Source organism: Myripristis murdjan, chromosome 1 (assembly GCF_902150065.1).
Source record: "Myripristis murdjan chromosome 1, fMyrMur1.1, whole genome shotgun sequence".
In the NCBI taxonomy this organism is placed as follows: Eukaryota; Metazoa; Chordata; class Actinopteri; order Holocentriformes; family Holocentridae; genus Myripristis; species Myripristis murdjan.
Genome location: NC_043980.1, coordinates 7346607 through 7368653, shown reverse-complemented (window position 1 = coordinate 7368653; position 22047 = coordinate 7346607). Strand labels below are relative to the sequence as shown.

The window sequence follows — 22047 nt, the reverse complement described above, 5'->3', positions numbered from 1 at the left end:
CCTGCTGTTTGAACACCTTACACACACACACACACACACACACACACACACTGATTACATGCATGCACAGATGTCCAGACATGCAGCACACACATGCAAGCATGAAGTATAGCCATATAGCCACTTACAAATGACATGCAGACAATCTCATCATCCATTGACTCACTGTGCGGCTCAATAGCCTGAACCCAGATAAAAAGCAATACACTACATACACACAGCATGAAATATTTTATCAGAAAATACATCAGGATAGGCCCTGGCTCGGAAAATCTGACTGTGATGTTCCATTCGGTCAAAGGCACTTAAAGGAGAACACTTTTCGAGTTACTGCTGTTTGCAAGTTCATCTCTCTGCAATGCATGTCAGAAGTAGTTGGATTTATTTGTCAATGCTGGCTTAATTTTCATCATTTTATATTGGCATATATCAATGCCTAAAACCTATAGCCAAACAGATCAATGTATAAAACGTACAGCTTGGCAGAGAGGAGGAAGCGCACCTATTGGTGATGTGCAGCCAACGGGGCTGAATGCACTCAGAGAAAAGTCACTCAGTACCAGGAAATCTGAGTCATGTAAGATGTGATTCTTACCAAGGCTGCAAGTAGCCCACAGCGGAAATGTGACAATTTAATGAAAACCCTCTTAATATTTAATTTGTGGTCTTCTGTGCACAGAGAATTTGCATGTAAAATACAAAAATTCTGCTATATAGGCTAAATCAACATGTCTGTACTGTTTTTTTTTCTTTTCTGACACCTGGTGCAAAGTAGGTCGGATTTTCCAAGGAGATAGCCTGTATCCGTAGGCTAATTCTCAACCAGTCATAACATACTGCCTGCCCACCCTGAGAAAATCGTTAAATCCTGCCAGTTCCTTTATTTTTCTGTCCATGGCAAAAAGGAATAGGGTTCCTGTTTGCCAATAATTTTGTCTTTGAAATATGTTCAGCTGTGACATGGAAAGACAGCAGGGTGGATCTATTACAAGCGTTATCGATGCAGTCTAATTCTGTCAGTATCTATTTGTTCTCAAACCAGGACTGCAAACGTTTCCCGAAAACGTAACGTCAATGTCAATAAAGCTACGTTAGCAATTGCTAGCAGTTTTCAGATTTTTTTTCTTCAGTCCTCTGCAGCTGAAAACCTGCTCCACACCACACCAGGACATAAATACTTCCTCAATAAATGCACGTATTAAGCAAAGCACCAGTGTTGTCTCTGGAGCTGAGGCGGTAGTTTTGTGTTTTCCCATTCTTCTGGCATGTTCGATGGAACCAGACGATCCCGTATGTGGTCTGTTCACTCTGCCTTCAGTTTTCTGACGGGGCGTCCTGCAGGTGTGAGGTGCCAGACCTTGCTGCATCCGCCCTCTTTCCTAAACACTCCTCTCTCTCTCTATTGGCTAATAGAGGAGAGACAAAGCTTTTTTTCATGTTGCAATAAAGCTACAGAATGTATTGGAGCTATAAGTCTGCAGTGACTGTTTTTTTTTTTTTTTTCTTCTCGGCCAAAGCTAGCGTGAAATTAACTGGTAAACGCCCCAAAATAAGAGGACAGGGGTGTGTGAGAGTGTAGTTTGTAAGGTGACGTGTTTTTGAGGGATTATTTCCTGGCAGTCTTCCTTTTTATCCTTTGGGTGTCAGATGATTGACAATAAACAGAGCGTAACATAATACTCCATGTGATATGAAAACACTCAATTCTAGCATAATGAAACAAATAAAAATAGGGCTTTATTTTTGACTATGATGGATGACTTCACTCTGTGGAGGCTGATTTTCCATACTGTGATAAAAAATGAACAGCAAATGATTTCCTCTGAAGGGAAAACAAGCCCTCTGTTATCTCTAACTATGCTGAGTGTGTGCAGACAAACCAGATGTAATGTAAAAGAGAGCCACTTCTAGCAGGAAAGAGATTCAGAGTCGAGTTGTAGTGCCATGACGCAGAATAAGTGCCTTTTCCGAGGCTTTTCCACCGCAGCAGAGTACACTTCTAGGGGGAAGAGGCACTCCAGAGCTGAGTTTTAACAGCTGGCTTGTGGTGTTTTCCGGCCCTGAACTTCATGTGGACCCCCCTCAGCCACACTCATGCTAACGAAATGATAAATATACAGCATATTCATCGTACATCTGTCCATAACTCCAACAACATCCCCCAAAATAATGTCTTCCTGCAATCCACAATGAAACAAACCTTTATTTACATCTTAGCTAAAATCTTAACTCTCTTCCTAAGTGATAACTACATTTTTCATACACATTGATGCAGATATTCCCTCTCCAGTATACATGAAATAATGTTTAATGCCTGGTGTTTAACATAAGCCACAATAACAAAGTTTAGGACAGTCGTTCGCCTAACTTTATTCAACTCATTTATATGTCCTCTGAGATAATGTCCCAAATATTAAAGAGTCTGAGGAGACAGTGAGACGAACCCTGTCACGGAGCCCCATAACATTATAAAGATTTATCTGCATGGGCCTTGATGTTGTTTGAGTCGACTCTGATTTATACAAAACCACAAATTAACCAGATGATGAAGAGTCGGGCCCTCTGCTGATCGCCAGGGGCCCTCAGTCCACTAATCCTGCTCAGTTCATCCACACAGTGACTAACTAGTTGAGGACTCTATCTTTTTTCTGGCGCTGTGAGAGACTCACACTCATTTGTGATGCTGTTGTGCCATCTAGTGTTAAAACGCGGGACACAAACCTGTTTCCCAGCAGTCCCAGTCTCCCACAGTCCGCTCCCATTGGGCCGAGCAGAGTATGGAGATCAGCTTTAATTAAATCGCCTCCAGAAAGAAGCCAGCTGAACTTGAGATCCAGCATCCAGCAAAATGTGACAGCTTTTAATATCCAAATTATGCAGCCAGCCGATCAATGTTGACGATAACTGCTGACATGCGCATATTCAATATCCTCTCCCCTGATAGTAATCAACAAATGCATCACTCTGAATGGGGCAAGGCAAAATTTGAAATCCACAACAATAGGATGACAAGGGAGTTCTGAAGGCCTTTACAAATAGTAATATAATAATAATGATGAAGAGCCAGGTGGTGTTTTGAGGCGTGTCTCTGAGAACAAAATCAGGTAAAACGCAGTGGGGCTGCTGAAAAAGTGGCTCCTGGCAGCTGAGGTGCCCACATGAGTTAAAGGCCACTAAATCCGTTTCAGATCCAGCTGAATCCTCAACTACTGATCCTGCTTCCAGTCTGTCGTCAGCACACACACACACACACACACACACACACACACACACATTGACAGCAGTGAGTGTCTGCAGTGTGTTGTACAGGAGAAAGAGCAGCTCTTTAGAGGCCTTACTAGATAGATTTGAAAGGAATAGACTGAAAGCTTTGAAGATTAAAGCCAAGTGTGTGTGTGTGTGTGGTTGTTTAGCCGCTCCTGAATAGAGAAAAGACGAGGGATAACTCACCGCCGGATCAATGAGACGTCTGCTGACTGCGTGCAGTATATGAAAGATAAAAGTGCATGCGCACAACTCCAATACAGAGTAATTCTGTACAAGAAATCAGAATAATTCCATATCTGAGTTGGCGGTGTGCGGCTATCCTTTCATGTCTTACATCAAACTCATCCTAATCCCCTCTATAGTTCACCATGTCTGCTAATCTGTGGGTGTGGTGGGGTTTATGTGCTCAGAACATTAGCGTCTCCCGCTCGACACAAACAAAAGGCAGCAGGCATTTTTAAAACCGTACAACTTTATTTTCAACAACCTGCAGCAGGTAGACCAAACAGTGATGTTTTCATGTTTTCATCCAAAAACAAAGACTTAGAAAATGCTGAGGAGAAAAAAAAAGAAAAAAAAAGAAAAAAAGAACGCAGCGAAATTTCTCCATTTCGGTCTGGTGTCCTTGCTACTGACCACTTGTCATGTTCATTTGTTTTCTCTCTCTTCATCTCTTTCTTTCATTTTATCTTCCTGTCCATCTCTTGATGGCCAACGGGGCCAATCAGCTGTCTTGTCTCCCACTCCTGCATCCGCGATATATATTTCCAAGCTCTGCTGTGATTGGTCCTTGGTTACCATGGCGGCGACATCGGCTGAGGGTTCTGGAGGTAGGACATCACAACTGCCGAGATGGACAGCCTGCAGACAGCAGGGAGAGCAGGAGTTAAGACACAACAGGCACAATTTCGGTTTGAAACACAGTTTAACTGAAAAAAGTCCAGGTGGGGCCAAATTCTAGCTTCCTAAAAAGCATTTCTGGCATTAGGAAACACACCAGCTGTGCTATTTTTTTGGCCCCTGGCACCGCCATGTGCTGAAGTTTAGTCAGCGCTCAAACAAGCCCTGTACCTCTACAAGCTGTTCTAAAAGATATGCTGTCATCAACTGCATTCAGAATTTTCACGGACCATGCATATACATATACACAAAAAGCCAAAACAGAATTGAATTAACCCGGTGATACCAGGATTTGTTAAGACAAGTGAAATACATTGGCATGATGCGGCAATCCAGAAATTAGAGGACTAACATGTGGGTCTTGCTTTCTCTTAACATCGCTGCCAGGGTTTCCATGTAGGCATTCACCTTTGTTTGATAGCACAAGTGACACTCACATCATCCCGGCTATTGAAAAATGCCCTGAAACTGGCCTTGAACCAGCATCTACTTACCAGAGGCGGGCACATTAAGTCCATTCTCTGTCATTCCTTGCTGAGCTAAACATTTTGTGTAACTAAACTATGAGTGCATCGGACCCATCTTTAATACAGCCTCATCTAGCCAATGGACTGGAAGGCATTTCCTCGCTGCAAATTTGTTTGAGGGGCCCAACCCAGCTTCTCTGGACAGAAGCCCTGCTGTTGCACACTTTTATAAGCAAATGGAAATGTTCCGACCCAGGAGGTCACACAGTTAAAAGCTTTCGGGCATTAAAGTTGGCCTGTTTAGAGTCCCAATGGCGGATGCAAGCAAGTCAAACCTCTGGTATTTTTAGAGCTGCACTAGGCAAGATTTTATTGTAAAAATATAGCTGTTTTGACGGGCTAAATCACAAAGTTGGACTGCAGCAGATAGGCGCGTCCCCTCCCTACTAATTTAGACACAGTAGATTCTCCCTACTTTCCTAAATTAAATTCTGCTGTCGGGTATGGACACCTCTCCACCCCCAGGAAGTAACAAATCTATGCTACTTGTCATCTGGAGATGCCAAAGTGTACAACTGCCTTGTGTAGCTCAACATCTATGTTGAAATTACTGTAAGAGCATGTATTATTTTACTATGTGATCACAGCAGATCTGGATAGTCTGTTTTTTTTCTCACTTTTTAACACATTGGTGTGATATGGTGCAATGCAGACCCACACATACTGTTTATTTCATACTCACATGAAGCTGCTCATCATCTGTTTGGTGTCCTCTGAGCTTCTGGAGTTGGCGAAGCTGATGAAAGAGCAGTAGACTGCGATCCACGCACACCACTTCAGCTGAAACACAGACAATCCACAGGCTACTTTACGCTTCGGTTCATAGAAATATTATGCATAAACCATTTACCTTAACTAATTGAATTGTGGGTTTCATATACAAAATACCAAATCATCTCTCTGACATTACTGTCTTTCAATCCTAAACCAAATACTTGCAGTCACATAAACTGGCCTTTACATGTGGATCAAGGAAGACTGCGTAAGTGGTGTACAAAATAATAGAAACACATGAAAAAAGGACTTGTTCACAAGAAACTGATTCACACCTACAAAGGCAAACACACTGGTCAATGTTAAAGCTTGTGTAATTAACTTTGTAGAACAGGTTGGATTTCATCAAAAATTGGAACTAAAACAGCTTCCCACCCCCATCAAAATGAGATTTAGTAACTCTTCTGATGCAATGGAGGAACAGGAACTGGTGAGCTGGCTTCATTCTCTGCCATTCTGTAGCTATGGAAAGCCAAGCTTTAGTACCGCAGGTGCATAGGAGCAATGCACGCGTGTGCACAAGACATGACTGGCACTGAGGTAGTGACGCCTGCTTGAGGTGATTGGTTGACTGATTTGCACCAAATGGACTTTTAACAATTTCCAGCCCCAGGAACAGCCCAGAAGTGCATTTAGTTTGGCTCGGATCCCTTGCGTGAAATGGTGATTTGTCAGAACTGTGAGCGAAAAAAAAAAAATACCTACACAAGTCTTACCTGCATGCCAATTAACAGCAGGTGCCACGTTTAAAGAGCTCTGACAGTCACTGGTTTTATATGAACGTTTTCAAAAGAGCATTAGCCAGCAGGAGACCAAACAGTTGGTGCCCAAATTACAGGAGCATCACCCACAAAAAATGAAATATTGTTTAATTTGGCAAAGGAAACTGCCTAGAAAATCATGGCACCATACGGCAAACTAATGACAACCTGCAGCTGCAGTAAGAATCAGAAGTTGCAAGTTGAGGCACAGATGGACACTTGACACGAGAGTTGCTAAACACTGCAAATATTACCACAGAGTTGAATCAGCACCTCTGTGGCACGTTCTCAACAAAAACTCTACATCATGAGCTTTACAAACTGTGTATTATGGCAGGGCTGCCATTCAGAAACTGCTTGTATCCAATACCCACGCTCAAACATGTATCACCTTGTGTAAGGAGTACAAAACCCGGAGCCCTGAGCACTGCAGAAAAGTACAATGGTCTGATGAGTCATCATTCACACTTTTCATCGACATCTAGAACGGTTTATTTCTGCAGAAAGCTACAGGACGCCTTCAGTCCACAGTGTCTGTTGCCAGCTGCGACACACAAGTGCTTATTGCCCTGTGTGGTCATGTAACAACCGAGCAATATGAGGCTGGACCAGCGGCACCCGATGGTGCAAACTCTGCTCCCTCATTAAGTTCCTATAATACCCCCAAACGCATCGCAAGGAACAGTGAATGTCAGAGTGGGAAGTAGGTTTTAATCTTCTTCATCTCTAAAAAAATTACAAGCGTTCTTCCATCTGCCTAATTTCTATTTCTGTATTTATTGTTACCATTTTTTTTTAGGATTAATACACATATTTATACACAATACACATAATGCACACACTTTGTAAAACTAATTTCTAATGCACATATTTTTATATTTCTTATTTCTTTTTCTATTACCTCATTTTCACTTATGTTTACAATATATTCTTCTCTTGAGAATTTGAGCAACTGCAACTGACCCAATTTCCCCAAAGGGATCTATCAAATATTTCTAATTCTGATTCATGGTAATTTGGCCCAGTATCTTTCAACAAAGAGTTCAGGACTTGGATGACAGAGTTGCAAGGAAGACAAAAGATGTTTGAAGGCAAGGGGTGGCTGTCTTACCGCCAATGTATTTGATATTCATATTCAGTTAAGTCTTTCTATTATTTTGGTCACCCCCCATAATACTATATTAGCCTAGTATCTGTACTATGTGACTATGTGAGCACTTTTAGCTCATAAACCTGGCAGTGTTTGTGCCACGCTTTTCCCATAGAGCTCTACATAACATCTGACTATATTGTCCTGTGCCAGGATTTTTTTTTAAGTAACCAACAAATTAAAATAGAATTCTCTGTGAAAAAAAAAAAAAAAAAAAAAATTCAGCCAGATGGTGATCGGACAGGCCTATTAACTAGTCGTCCCCCTGCTTGTTTATGTGTCCCCTGCACTCAAAGGCAACAGCTGCCCTTCAGCCTCCCATTTAAAAGGTGAGTTTACCTTTAATCTCCTAAATGGAACAAGAAGGATGGACAAAGATCCAGTCTTTTGGGGGCAACACCCCTTTAGTGTGATCACAAATCACAAATACACACACACACACAAGCAGAGGACGAGAAAGGGTAAAGAGTTTGGCAGAGTGTCAGTGTGGTTGTGACACACAACAGAGGAGGTGGGATCGTGCATCTGTGTGTGTGTGTGTGTGTGTGTGTGTGTGTGTGTGTGTAGGTCACCTTGAGCATCAGTCCACACATGCTGAAGATCATGCCGAGCAGGTTCATGTAGTCGGGGGTGGGGTCCTCCAGTGTGGGGTTGGTCTCTGTGCTGGGCGGCTTGTACCTACAACGCCACAGAGATATTGACCACACACACAAATTTGAGTTAATTTTTCATTAGTCTCAGCATCTGTTTTAGTTTATTTTTCATTATAATATACTTGGTGTGTTGAAAATTTTGACTCAAACTGACAAAGACTAAAACTAAAAGTACTTTCTGTATATTTTTGTTATATTTCAGTTAGTTTTGTAGGTACACAATACCGTTTCAGTTAGATTTTTTTTTCTACAGTCCAGTTTTCATTTTTATTTCAGATAACTAAAATGTTTAGTCACACCTAGTTTTAGTTAACCATAATATTTAACCTTGCCTTGCTCTGTCCCTTCACACTTTATAAGATCCTGCCATTAGTACACCAAAATTGTCAATATGTCCTGCATTACTATGTAATCCTGAGTATGAACCTCCTCCAAACTGACTGTAGCTGACACTTGATTTCGCACCAATGGCATAAACACAGATCGCTGTCTATTTAAAAAAAAAAAAAAAAAAAAAAAAAAAAACGGAAAAAACGTCGACCAGTGGGAATGTGACAAGTTAACTAATAATGTGAAATACCAATAACAAAATGACACAAAGTCGTCCTTTCGTTTTGAACCAGCGCTACAGAGCTGGTACACACATCGTAAAAACGTCGATAATCCACTTCATGTTAATTAACAACAATTTTAGGCCAAATGTTCAATGGAAATCCTCATAGCTAATCGCTTTAGCCTCATTGAATTAGCCTAAAGCTAAACGTTAGCTACCGTTAACCATGCTAGTTACCTAGCAATGCTAGCTCATTAGCTAAGTCCAACAAAGCTGGTTTCCGAGTAACATACTAACCGCAAGATCTTATTTTGTCTTCTTGGGTCTGCCATGTTGTTAGAGGACATTTTATATCTTGCTGTGATAATTTATGTTACTGTAAGACTAGTAGTAATCCGACAGCTGATCGGCTACTCCATTAACTAAGTGAAAGGTTTGACAGTTCCGGGATGTTTCAAAACAAAAGCTTGGGGTTATATAGGTATGGCAAAGGAAAACAGGAAAAACGCGCTATTGGACTTTTATTTTGATAGGAGTGTTTGACCCCTGTATGCGCGGCGTGTTGTAGCGGAAGCACATCGGTGGATGAAGTCCTAACGTTTCCACGATGAAATGTTTTGAATAAAAGACTGTAATAATTATACCGATTTCGCCTAGATTTGGTAAACTACCATGGCACACACGTGAAACTGAGCTCATTGGCAAGATATTTCAAGTAAGTAGCCAAAAAAATTGCTGGTGTAAAGTAGCAGAAATTACTAACTGCAGTGCTAACTACCATTAGATCTTATTCTGTTGTACTTAGATCTTATTCTTTATTATTATTATTATTATTATTATTATTATTATTATTATTATTATCTTTTTTTATTTTATTTAATCTGTAATCTGTGGATACTGCTGAAAAACTGCGAAGTTCCTGCGGGATGAATAAAGTATCTATCTATCTATCTATCTATCTATCTATCTATCTATCTAACTACCAGTCAGGCTTGTTGCTGACGTTACACAGTAAAATACCACAGACACAGTTTGTCCCAGTTTATTAGGGTTCAAGATATTAACCAATTACGAAAAGTATTAGGCCTAGTATGTGAAAGTTGAATGTATGAACAGTTATTCAAATCCCTTCATGTGGCAAGTAACGACATCTTATGTTGTCTAGACATTTTATTTCTCTCAAGTGGACAGTGTTTTGCAAATCAACAACTGGCTATCTTACATGCCCATGGTCTGCATATTCCCACAGGTTATTTGATGGCGTTTCCCCTGCCCAAGCCCCAGGCCCCCCAGCTTCCCCAGCATCTGCTCAGGACCATCGACTGTCAGCAAGGGGCTGTCAGGGCTGTTCGCTTCAACGGTGGGAGAACAGCCGAAGCACAGTGTTGTGGTCCTGTGGCTGGACATGAGGCTGGAAGTGGCTCAAGACGAGACTGATTGAATTAGCTCTTGTGTTTTTAGTAGGAGTTGGAGGGAAAAAATTGACTCATTTAAGGATCAAAATTTTTTGTTGAGATATCTGGCATGGCCATTTTCAAAGGGGTCCCTTGACCTCTGACCTCAAGATACACTACTCACAAAAAGTTAGGGATAATTGACTTTCAGGTGAAATTTCAGGATGAACCTAAAAAGCATTATAACCTTTACAGGTGAACTTAATGTGACCTTCTGTAAACTTTTGAATGCACATGTCCAGCTGTTCAATGTTTCAGTGCTTTTTGCACAAGTTGCTGTTCTCTAACAAGGAGCTTAACGGCAAAATTCACATCAGGTGTTTGATGCTCCAGCTCATCGAGGTCGTATCATTAGGGAACGGCTGCTGGAGACTGGGGTACCTCAAATGGAGTGGCCTGCACTTTCTCAGACCTGAATCCCATAGAAAACCTATGGGATCAGCTGAGTCGCCGTGTAGAGGCTCGGAGCTCTGTACCCCAGAACCTCAATGTCCTGAGGGCCGCCCTTCAAGAAGAGTGGGATGCCATGCCTCAGCAGACAATAAGTCGACTTGTGAACAGCATGAGACGTCGTTGTCCAGCTGTAATTGATGCTCAAGGGCACATGACAAGTTATTGACACTGACATTTTTTGTTGTGGTATATCCACCACTGTTGTTGGCTTTTGTTTCAAGAAATTGTTTGAGATGAGGAAATCACCAGTGTATGCTTCTACTTAAATGCCCTACTTTCATGATATAATATCACTGTAGCGTGAACATTTTACATTTTCCATAAATTTCACCCAAAAGCCAAAAATATCCCTAACTTTTTGTGAGTAGTATATTTGAATGAAAATGGGTTCTGTTGCTCTCCCCTGTGCAGACATGCCAACTTTGTGCTAATCCCATGCAGTTTAGGGCAAAAACCATGCAGATGCTTGCATTCAGTACAAATGTTTTCCTTTGGCCTGTTGTAAAATGGTGTATTTGTGCAGACTGGGGCCTAGACAGCCTTGGAGTTGCATAAATTGGGATCGACTGCAAAGCAGAGACTCTTGTGTATTCAGTGAGCCCGATTTTATTCGTGTGTGATGATGTTAGCCCCCTTGGGAGTCATTTTATTAAAGTGAGACCAGTTTGTGAAAGTTAATGTCACACTAGAAAATGACTCATTGTGACTTCTAGGGTAATCAGAGCCTTATGAAACTTTACATCCACAAACTGGAGGATAATTCAAAAAACAAAAATTGCAAAACTCAAGAATCGCTGTATATAATCAGCACCCAAGTGTCATTATAGTATTGAATCTGGAGATAAGCATTATCATCCCGGCCCCAGTTTTTAGCCATTGAGACACTGGGGATTATGTTATGTTCTGGGTAGGTAAGTAGCACCAAATTTGATCAGAGGTCTGGTTAAAGCCTGTTTACAATGCATGTAAATATGTTTCATCATGTCTTTCTACAATCATAATATCTGTAGGCTAACAGGAGCCCATTTGGTTACCCTGCTGACATATTTGTTCTCACTCACTTACCCGCTTTTCTCATCCAAGCCAAGTTTCTACCTCAGTGCCAGAAAAACATCCTGTGTATTGCTAAATTGTAGTCCTGTGTAACTGAGTTGGTAGTTCACTGCAGTCACTTAATATATTCTGTTTGCTGTAGGCCTATTTGCAGTATATATCATTAAAGTGAATCTAATTGGGGCAGCAAGTAATGATTGTTTGTCTTGTTAATTACTTAAATCTTTGATTAACTGATTGATCATTTAGTCCAAGAAGTGTCAAAAATAATGATAAATTCTCATGGGAAGTTAAACGTGTCCAAAGTGATTTCTTCAAATTATTTCCTTTGTCGGACCAGCAGCCAAAAAAAAAAAAAAAACTAAGCAAAGTATTAATTTTATAAGGATATGAATGAAGAAAAGCAAGAAAATCTTAGCATCTTAGTGATGCTGGAGAAATGCTTAGGTTTTTACTTGATAAATGACTAAAACCATTTTTCTATTATCAAAATATAAATGTTTTTCAGTTGCTTGACCAGTTGATGAACTGACTGTTTCAGTGCTAATCTATTTATCTTATCCTGTTTGCATACTTTTCCATTGACTGTGTCACCCATGTTAATTTATTTGTACCCAGTGTGCTGTCAGGCATTTTGGATGCAAACTGTCCACCAAATGTTCAGTTTGTTACGGGAGAAATATTTAATTTGCTTCCCTCTCCCTCATCTGCCAGCTGATGGGAACTACCTGCTGTCCTGTGGCAGTGACAAATCTCTGAAGCTGTGGAGTGCGAGCCGAGGGACCCCGCTGAAGACGTACAGCGGTCATGGATACGAGGTCCTGGACGCCGATGGGTGAGGGACTTTTTAACTATTAATTACAGCCTCCTCTACAATACATCATAAAGCCTAAGCCAACCGCTTGGCATTTAACATGCTGAAGATGATGAGTTTTGCTCTGATGAATTATGCCTCAGCGTAAATCAACTACTGTGGTTTCAAAGCAGTAGGAGACAACTAACACAGTTCCAAAGAGGTCAAATGATCATTTAAAATTATGCCAGCCACAAACAAACATCATCAGCATAGAGGAACAGGAGTCGCAATTTTGAAGCTCATCAAATAGGTAGCAGCTAATCACCACAAGACTACTGTACATCTTCAGAAATTACCACCGAGATTATGATTCAAAGCTCACTGGCTACATGGATTAGATGGACAATTAATGGGATGAGGCTGTTTGGTAAACACTATAAAAATATTATTATTATTACCATTACCAAGCATTACAATAAGGAGTGAAGCCACTTTGAAGGCAAATGGTGACCCTGTTGCTTCAGCGGTATTTGATATTGTTTATTTTGTCTACCACCCCATAGACAGGTACACAACATAGCGATTAAAAGTGTGGCGAAAATATAAAGGAGTGCTAGTATAATATTTCCTTCACCACATACATGAAATAACAGTTCTTGTTTCTCATTTGCTGGCTCCACAGTTCCTATGACAACAGCCAGATTTGCTCCTGTAGCTCCGACAAGACGGTGATCCTGTGGGACGTCGCCACGGGACAGGTTTCACGAAAACTCAGAGGTCACGCCGGGGTCAGTTGTGCTGTTGATGACTTTCTGTTACACAGTTCAATTGTTTTTTGTCTTGATTTCTTTTCTCATATTTTTCAGTCTCTTGAGATTTTTGTCTCTCCTGAACAGTTTCTTGTTTTTCAGTCCTCTGTTTGTTCTTTTACATATGACTCCTCAGAAAGCACTGATGGGATTTTGAAGGCACCGTGATCTAACTTGCATCTAACTAAGGCATTGTTACATTTTCAAAATTTTATTTGATTGTCTCAGGTGACATGCCAATTTTGCTTTCATGTGCCATTGAATATATCAGGAAAAAAAATCTTGCTTGTAAATTCCACCTGTGTACAATTCGAAATCACATGATGAAGTTAGAAATGCAGAGTAGCTGAGCAGCTACATGATACGCTTAATCATCTTAATATAATAGGAAAAACAAATTAATATTCAGTCCATAGGTGCTTAAAATTGACTTTTTCATGACAGACACATCTCTTCATTCTTGCAAAAAACACTGCTATGTCATTGTCATCAATATTAGCAGCAGAAGAGTGGTAGGAGCAGTCTAATCCAGTCTTATCCATTTCAGGATGTGCTTGTTTGTTTATCATCTGTTCTCTGGTTTTAACTTTTTGGACAAAATTCCAAACGCAATAACAGAATGCCAGAACATGGTCACAACACCATTACAAGACAATTTATTTGCTGTTGATCGGCCCAGAGGGCGACTGCATCATTTATGAAGGGAAACATGTTTATTGTTGCCTTGTTTTTTCTCTTTATGTGATTATTGATTTCATATACATGCAGTTAAATAGACTATAAATGTGTGGGAAAAGCCAAAAGGGTCCTCCTCTGACTGAAACCTTCTGTTTACAGAAAGTCAACTGTGTCCAGTTCAATGAGGAGGCAACTGTGATCTTGTCTGGTGGGTCTGCTCACACATTACACACACACACAGTACAGAGTACAGCATTCAAATGCGGCTGATCATATTCTCTTGCCACTTTTTTTAATGTCTTTGTGCCGTATGCTGAATGTGTGTTCAGTACATCGATTCACTGATGCTCATTCCTCAAATTTAACTGTGCCTTGATTATTAAACCGATTTTAATTGAGATTTGGTGCTTCCCCATTAACATGGATGTGTTTATCTGCTTGTGATGTGTGTTTATGTGTATTTTCTGTCCAACCAGGGTCCATAGACGGGACAGTGCGGTGCTGGGACACCAGATCCCGCAGGTTTGAGCCTATCCAGGTTCTGGACGAGGCCCGGGACAGCATCAGCAGCGTGAAGGTGGCGCAACATGAGCTGCTTACCGGGTCAGAAAAGTAGATGCGATACGTAAAACAAAAGCCAATGTTTACCTGAGAGCTGATTTGGGGATTTTAAGACTTTACTGATCACAAAGTACAGCCATGGCAACCAAAGTGTTTTATGCCTCTTACCCCTCTACATCCCCCTATTAGATCTTTGAAGATTGAGGAAAGAGGGTGGTGCAGCCCGGCTTCCTGCAGTTGAGAAACAAATAAAAAATCATATTCAGGCCTTCACAAATTTAGAGAATGTTAGTGATGCTTTTTTAATAACTGAAACTCCCGCTCTTCCCGATTAAATCAAGTTATTTATGCCTCATGGTTTGATTTTTAATGCCAAATATGCCAATATGCCAAACAAAGAAACAGTCTTTATCTCCCTATTTATTCACCTTATATAATAATATTCCTCATTTTATGACTTGGAAAACATGTTTTTAGTTAAGCCCTATACAGGGTTTACATTTTGGAGATACTTTGTCATAAGTGGAGAAATGCCTGACATTATGTTTTGTCAACAGTTTTGTTTTATTTTAATTTATTTTACCTTTATTTTACCAGGAAAATACCCACTTGGATTGAAAATTTCTTTTAAATTAAATTAAGGGTTTTTTTTCTCAATACAGGCAGACATTGTGCCTGCATTGGAACGCAAACCAACAGAAGGATTGTTTTTCTTCAAGTTATTGTCACAAAGTCACTAATAGCTGTCTTAAGCTTTGACGAGTGACCCCCGTCTTTTTTGCATTTTGGAAAGATGTCTTCATTTAGAGAAGGTTGAACCAGTGAGTTTGTAGTGAATAAACAGTGTTTTACACTGCAGTTCTAGATGACACTCATATCCAGAGTGTAACAGTGTGAATGAGCTGAGATTCTCCTGGTAAACAACATTACACACAGCTAAATTTCCTCAGACACATTATTCTAAAAACAAACATCTTGTGTTCAGGTCGGTGGACGGCAGACTGAGGCGCTATGACCTGAGGATGGGACAGCTGTATGTGGACTTCATCAACAGTCAGTAACTACTTGTACTTTTTTTAAATTATTTTTTAAACATTCTTCAGAAATAGTAGTTATCATAATAACAAGAATAAGAATGATGACCATAAAATAGTGACCACCAACTATTCTTTCAAGTTAGAAGTCTCAAAGACGCACAGAATCTAAGGAAACATTTTTATTTTTGTTATAACGGAATTAAATAATATGTGACTTTTAGTAATCTATGAATTTCAGTGACCAAGGCAATGTAGCAACATTGACAGGTCAGTAGCACAGCTTACCACTGACACAAAAGATGAAGTCACATTTGCACAGGAGAGAGGAGCAGGCAGGCTGATTAGAGCCCAGAGAGACATCTAGTGGTGAAGTCATATATTACCACGGTAAATGCTGATTCTTCTGATTTTTTTTTTTTTTTTTTTTTTTTGGCTTGATATTCAAGTAAAACCGCCCACATGATGTACATGCTGTCGAGTATTTGAAAATATGAGCAGGTGGAGGTGGTGGGTGGTGTTTTCTGAGAAAGTAGAGCCCTCTAACCGTGTGTGTGTTTGTGTTCCAGGCCCCATCACTTGTGTGTGTTTCAGTCAGGACGGCCAGTGCACCCTGACCTCCACCCTGGACTCCACAGTCAGACTGCTGGACAAGAGCACAGGGGAGATGCTGGGAGAGTGAGTGGCGCTCAGCTGCTTCCTTCACATGCAGCGCTCTCATGCCTCAGTCCACTTCCTCACCAACTGATCCAGAAAACAGATTTTTTGAAAAGACTACATTCAAATTTCTGCAGCTTTTTTGCTCAGAGAAAAGCAGATATAAAGAGTTTAGTCCCAAAATGTGATATATCTATCTTTTATACACAAGCGATAAAGTAAAGAGTCCTAAAAAATCCTACTGAAGATCAGTTACTTTTATTTCAACAAATCTTTACTTAAGTAGAAGTAAAAGTACTGCCGTAAAAGTCTACTTAAGTGAAAGGAAAAAGTACTGCAGCGCCTTTTAAAATGTACTCAGAGTACAATTCATATTTCAGGTTATTACATCATTTACATCACTCTGTGAAAGTCTAAAAGATCGAGAGCACAGAGTTCAAAGTTGAATATTTTTATATGATTAGGAAAATTTTGAAAATGGCAGTTCACAAAGTAAAGGCAGATTCCTCTTCCTCTCTCTTCTCAGTGTTTTTACAGTCAGCCAGTTTACAATTATCCAGTTTGTGATGCAAATGCCCACAAAAGTTGCTGTCCTGGTAATGTTGATAGTAAGATGTCAAAGTGTTTTTCTTTTCCCTCAGGTACACAGGGCACAAGATGAAGGGCTACAAACTGGACTGCTGCCTCTCTGGTAAAGACACCCACGTTCTGAGCTGCTCAGAGGACGGACACGTCTACTGCTGGGACCTGGTGGAGGTACATATCTTGAACAAATCAGGTTCATCACAAAGTGTTTTACCTTGCAACTGTTATCATAGATATAGATAAAAAATAGAGAACCAGAAGTGCTGAGTAATTTTCCAACTTAAAAAGCTACAGCTCCCATAATATTTATCATTTGCTTGTCATTTATCTTTTGGATTTTGATTTTCTGCACATGAATGTGATGCAGCTTAATAGTTAAGGCTAAAAAACAGTGATGCATAACGACAGAAGTCCTAGATTGGGGTCATCACCAAAATGTATTTTAATCCTTGGGCAAACGGTAATCTGTCCACCAAATTTCAACCAAATATATTTATACCGTTCTCGGAAAAGCAATGGTGGAAAATGCACACAAAAAAAAAAAAAACATTTTAAAGACCAAAATAACATTTAACATTTTTTACTTTTTATTCTTTCTTCAAGGGCTCTTTGTCACTGAAGCTTCCAGTGGGGAAAGCCGTGGTCCAGTCACTGTCCTTCCATCCCACAGAGACCCGCCTCCTGACGGCCATGGAGGGGCGGGTCCAGGTATGGGGGGCGGAGCCTGAGGAAACGGAGGAAGCGATGGCTACATAGCAGAAGTCAAAGCACTCAGTGGACTCTGTTCTCAACTCAAGTAACGTGGATTTGTGTCGATGCATGTAGAGATCATAACTCGGCCAAATTTATTCTTTGATAGTGAGAAACCTGGTGAAGATGTCTGGCTTTCTCTTATTTTTAACAAGTTTACTGTGGCGTAAAAACATCTGACTTAGATTTTGTTGGCTGTAAACCCAGATTATTCATGACATAGTACAGGGTATCAGATTCATATAAACAGCTTAATTGACCTTAATTGGTGCATAAAAATGAAGCCACAGTAAACAACCAAACTGGAAACTCCTGAAGTTTCTTTGTAGTCGGAAGTGAGCGAGCGATGTCAATACACAGACGCCATCCGGGAGCATTCACGCACAGCTATGTCACTGCCTGTGCTGCCAGTGTGTCTTTATGGCTGGTAGTTTTACAAAGATATTAGTTCTAGTTCACATTTTCGACATTTGAGAGGCAAATACTGACAGCGCAGGTTGACATGACCAACAGAAATACAAAAAACGATGTTTAAGTTTGGTTCAGAGATCGGCAGGCCAATCTAAAGGCACATTTAGGCGTGTGTGTGTGTGTGCATGCATATGAGCACTGTTTTATTAGACTTACATTTTTGTACCAAACTTTGAATAAACCTTTTCTTATGCAAATTGAACCATATTATGTAATTTATCGTCCTTTACTGACATTCCCACGGACACTGTTTAGTCATGGTCTCATTTGTCTTTATTATGAACTGTACAGACAGTGAACACGGCACATCTCAGAATAAGTTAATCAGCATGACAAAGGAATGATACCAAATAAATAAATAATTTATTGAACATAAATATGCTTTAGATTGCTGTTTAGATTGCTGTTGAGGGCCTCATTTCAATGGTAAGGAACTTGACTCAGCTGCGTCTTTCTGAACCAGAGAGTCGGCACACAGCGTCGTAGACATGATCCACTCTTTCATCATTGCCAAATGCCCTGAATGTTTTTTTTTTAAATAATTAAATACATATTTCTTTTGATCTTATTTACAAACAAATTCAAGTAGTTTCTTGTAATATTATGTCTCATTTCAGTCCTTCCTTTGTGGAACACATTGTCTTATAATGTGATATCTAGGAAATAGTAACATTGGTTTGATATTGATATTTTTTTCACGTTAACAAAAAGTACATTTGTGGAGCTTATTTCCAAAATCCAGCATGTCTTGCTGTCAGGTAAAAACAAACAAACAAACTCCTGTCAACTTTTCAGGAACTAAGAAAACCTGCATTGTTTTTAGCTTCATTCAGTGGTGATGAAATTTTCATCAGTCCAAGGTTTGTAGAATTTTTTTCAACCTATAAAGAGACATATGATCCTTCAATTAAAGGTGAAAACTTGAATTAAATTAAAATCAAGGACGTTTTTACCCAACAGTGACAACATGCTACAGATTCCATTTTTTAAAAAAAGTTCTAAAAAATTATTATTAAGTGATTCATCATGCAACCAGAGACTTATTGAAAGGTTTTTGTCCATAGTTTTGTGCAATGAATCATTTTGTACATTTTTTTTTTTTCAAATGGAAGCTATGTAACTTTGGAATGAGGCTCCACATTTACAGACGTTGCAAGAGCACCTGCTAGCAGACTTGTCCTCCACTATCTTCCTTTCTTCCTCCGACAGTAACCCCCTTCCACCCCACAGCATCCAACCCTCTAGCCCACGCAGCTGCAGCCGGCGGCTAGCAGCTTCTCCACTTTGTGCCAGCGATACGAATTGTCAAGGAAAGCCAGGTCCTCGTGGTGGGTGGGCCTGCAGCAGGGCGCGTTGTGCCACAGCTCCCCGAGTGGCGGGTGGGGCAGCACCCCGTTGACCAGCAGGTTGGTGAGGGTGAGGTCGTGGTTGGAGCGGACGCGGGGACACGTCCCACTGCAGTACTTGAAGAGGACAGTCTCGTCTGAGTCGTAGCCCAGCCCCAGGTCTCGAACCTGCAGCAGGACGGAGCGCAGGCCACAGTGGGAGTCTGGGGACGAACGGCGGGATCGGATCAAGACTGGAACGGGGACGCCAGGGCCGGACACTGACCCAGCTCCAGAGCCCTCTTTGTGGTCCTCAGCTGCCTCTTCGTCCGGAGAACTTGGAGATGCTGTTTCTCCTCTCTGATCTAGAAAACACAGTGCCACAAAAATAACCCCTCATATTCTACATTCACAGCATAAAGCAACCACTGTACATTCAGCTGTCAAGACTCTTTAACATCCATACATCTGAGATAGCAGTCACTACTGATGGAGTTACTTATACAACAGCTCCAAATTATCATTCTGTTTTGTTACAGAGGGCAGAAATTTGTACTTCACAGTAATATATGACCAAGTCTGGACACATTTTCAACACAGCAGCCTCAAAGCAGTGAAAAAACTCAATTTTATCCAAAAGGTCATAGGTCATGACCATCCCAACCGGCACTTACCGAGCAGTGACCTCAGCCAGTGGCTGTCTGCCGTCTGGACACAGAACAGAAACACAACCAGCTTCAACAGGGACCTCATCCTGCCTGCTCTTCGTCAACCCGTCGCTCAAAACGAGTCAAAACACGTGTGCGTATGTGTACAGGCGTGTGAGCGCAAGTGATGCTGAGATGCAGACGAGTCACGACCTCCGATATATAGCCCTCCGAGTTGAAGGGGGGGTGAAGGGATGAGACAAGGCGGTGTACGGGGGGAGAGAGAGACACTAACCCGTTACTTGCCAACAGGCTATCCTGCTCACCTGAGGCTGACAGACAGCGTAGGAGGGCAGGCAGGCGTTTGACCCAGACTTTGTCGTTTTGGGATTATCTAATTGGTGTAAATCACTGGGTTATGGTTGCGTTCCCCAGATGTTTTTCCAAAGGATGTTGGCCCCTGGCAACACAATTCCAGGAAGTTGGGGGCAGATTTTTCGAAAGCTGCTATGGAGGGGACCAACATGACAATGAGATGGTGCTGATGACAGCCAGAGCCATCATGATAAAGGAATAAATAAAAAATGGATAGATAGGCAGGTGGAAAAGCAAGTAAAAAGACAGCCTCGAGATACACAGACAGAGACGCTTTAATACTTAGAGGCATAAAATTGACAGAAGAAGGACAATCTTGAAGTCAACACTTCAATGAAATGCGAAGCGAAAGAGGACTTTAAAGGGTTGCTAATCGAACCATGGTGGGAATTGAGGTCGTAATTGGAAAAATGAAAAGAAAAAAAACCACAACATGGCCTATAACAACAGACATTCCACAATGGGTGACTCGTCTTCTAAAGAAGGTTGACCATAAATTGAGGGATTTCACAAGCAATGTGCAGTCGACATGTAGAATATGTGTTATGTAACACTTGTAGGGCACAAGTAGGTGGTGATTACAAGATGGTGCATTTTTGTACCCTGTATTTTTCCATCCATGTGTTGGTCAGTTTGTACCCTATTAAGGGAATGATGAACACTTGCACACATGACTGACTCTTAGAAGATAAAGTGACTGATTCCGAAGCATTTGAGTTGCCTACCACCAGAAATAAGTTCTGTATCTCTCCATCTGGACATATATTTTTCTTCTGACAATATCAGACCATCGTACTTCATATATCTTATGAAAACAACTAGTGTCAATCAAACACTATTCGCAAATACTTTGTAGTGTTTTGTTGCTGTCCTGTCCAGGAACCAAAAAAGGTCTTGTTTTCAGCTTGACCACCATGCAGTGGCTTTTGATAGAGTTTCACTGGATGACAGTGAAACTCTTCTCAACCCAGAGAAGAGCATGTGTTCAGCGAACATAACCAAAAAGAAAATCAGAGGAGGTTTTCACATGACAACAGCAATTTGTTGAAACCTCACTCCATCAATGAGACATACCATGACTTTAAAAACTTTGTCGACCCTCCAAAATAAGACGTATATATGTTTACTGTTTAAGTCCTGGCCTTGTCTGTGCAATGATAAACTGAGGCAGTGTCTTTTTTTTTTTTTTTTTTTTTTTTTTTTTTTTTCAGAAACTTAGTGGCCTAAACAAATGTCAAGACACTGGAGATGGAAACTAACTACTTAAGTATTCTAGTTTGTGCACTTTACTAGATTTTCTACAATTTTTTTGAGAATTTTCACATTACCCTTACTCAAAGTATATTTTTAAACACTTACTCCTACTTCCACTTGAGGAAGCTATTTTTAGACTAGAGAAGTCAGTGCAATGAGATTTTGCATGTATTTATTACAGTAAATCAGCCCCATAGCTCATACTGTATCTTTCCTGATAAAAAAGGAACCATCTCTAAATCTTGAACTGGTAATGGCCCATGAAATTTATTGCCAGGTATTTCATTATTTTGTTGAGGATAAAAATTTGGAACCTACTCAAAATCCATCATTTTCCCTCATAAGAAATGACTGAGGTCTTCCTCACTGGTATTCCAGACAAATAGTCTGGCTCTAAAAGCCTCTATATTTCTTCTTGAGTAAAATATTTCAATATGCCTTCATTCCCTGCAAAGCATATAAAGAATGATATGTCAGTAAGACTAACTGGTAAATTTTCAAGGCATTTTGTTTGTGTCTTTCTTTTGTTAAGAAATCTGTAACTGAACCAAAAGCAGGGA

At 40.5% G+C, this 22047-nt stretch overlaps 3 protein-coding genes across 3 annotated transcripts; 1 reads left to right on the top strand and 2 right to left on the bottom strand.

Annotated features, from left to right (window-relative positions):
• Positions 1-3719: 3719 nt before the first annotated feature.
• wdr83os (WD repeat domain 83 opposite strand) lies at positions 3720-9044 on the bottom strand. The gene is made up of 4 exons (XM_030063612.1): positions 8883-9044; positions 7952-8057; positions 5377-5474; positions 3720-4128 (listed from the first exon to the last, which is right to left on the bottom strand). The coding sequence occupies exons 1-4, from the start codon at positions 8930-8932 to the stop codon at positions 4062-4064; spliced, it is 321 nt and encodes a 106-aa protein (XP_029919472.1). The 5' UTR covers positions 8933-9044; the 3' UTR covers positions 3720-4061.
• An 86-nt stretch (positions 9045-9130) lies between these two features.
• wdr83 (WD repeat domain containing 83) lies at positions 9131-18088 on the top strand. The gene is made up of 10 exons (XM_030063946.1): positions 9131-9300; positions 9835-9945; positions 12260-12380; positions 13024-13129; positions 13988-14036; positions 14305-14431; positions 15375-15442; positions 15993-16101; positions 16722-16836; positions 17269-18088. Exons 2-10 carry the CDS (start codon positions 9843-9845, stop codon positions 17419-17421), a joined length of 951 nt encoding a protein of 316 aa, XP_029919806.1. The 5' UTR covers positions 9131-9300; positions 9835-9842; the 3' UTR covers positions 17422-18088.
• A 1039-nt stretch (positions 18089-19127) lies between these two features.
• LOC115358155 (persephin) lies at positions 19128-19964 on the bottom strand. Its single transcript, XM_030050008.1, has 2 exons — positions 19886-19964; positions 19128-19576 (listed from the first exon to the last, which is right to left on the bottom strand). Exons 1-2 carry the CDS (start codon positions 19962-19964, stop codon positions 19128-19130), a joined length of 528 nt encoding a protein of 175 aa, XP_029905868.1.
• Positions 19965-22047: the final 2083 nt, after the last annotated feature.

Bases quoted from the DNA above. Each gene is read 5' to 3' on its own strand.
- wdr83os (XM_030063612.1), bottom strand. From the start codon at position 8,932: ATGTCCTCTAACAACATGGCAGACCCAAGAAGACAAAATAAGATCTTG. The intron at 5,475-7,951 runs GTGACCTACACA...TCTGTGTTTCAG, and splicing joins TGTGTGGACTGATGCTCAAG to CTGAAGTGGTGTGCGTGGAT. The intron at 4,129-5,376 runs GTGAGTATGAAA...TGCTGTCTGCAG, and splicing joins CAGATGATGAGCAGCTTCAT to GCTGTCCATCTCGGCAGTTG.
- wdr83 (XM_030063946.1), top strand. From the start codon at position 9,843: ATGGCGTTTCCCCTGCCCAAGCCCCAGGCCCCCCAGCTTCCCCAGCAT. The intron at 9,946-12,259 runs GTGGGAGAACAG...CTCATCTGCCAG, and splicing joins CAGGGCTGTTCGCTTCAACG to CTGATGGGAACTACCTGCTG. The intron at 15,443-15,992 runs GTCAGTAACTAC...TTTGTGTTCCAG, and splicing joins GTATGTGGACTTCATCAACA to GCCCCATCACTTGTGTGTGT.
- LOC115358155 (XM_030050008.1), bottom strand. From the start codon at position 19,964: ATGAGGTCCCTGTTGAAGCTGGTTGTGTTTCTGTTCTGTGTCCAGACG. The intron at 19,577-19,885 runs GTAAGTGCCGGT...TGTGTTTTCTAG, and splicing joins CTGGCTGAGGTCACTGCTCG to ATCAGAGAGGAGAAACAGCA.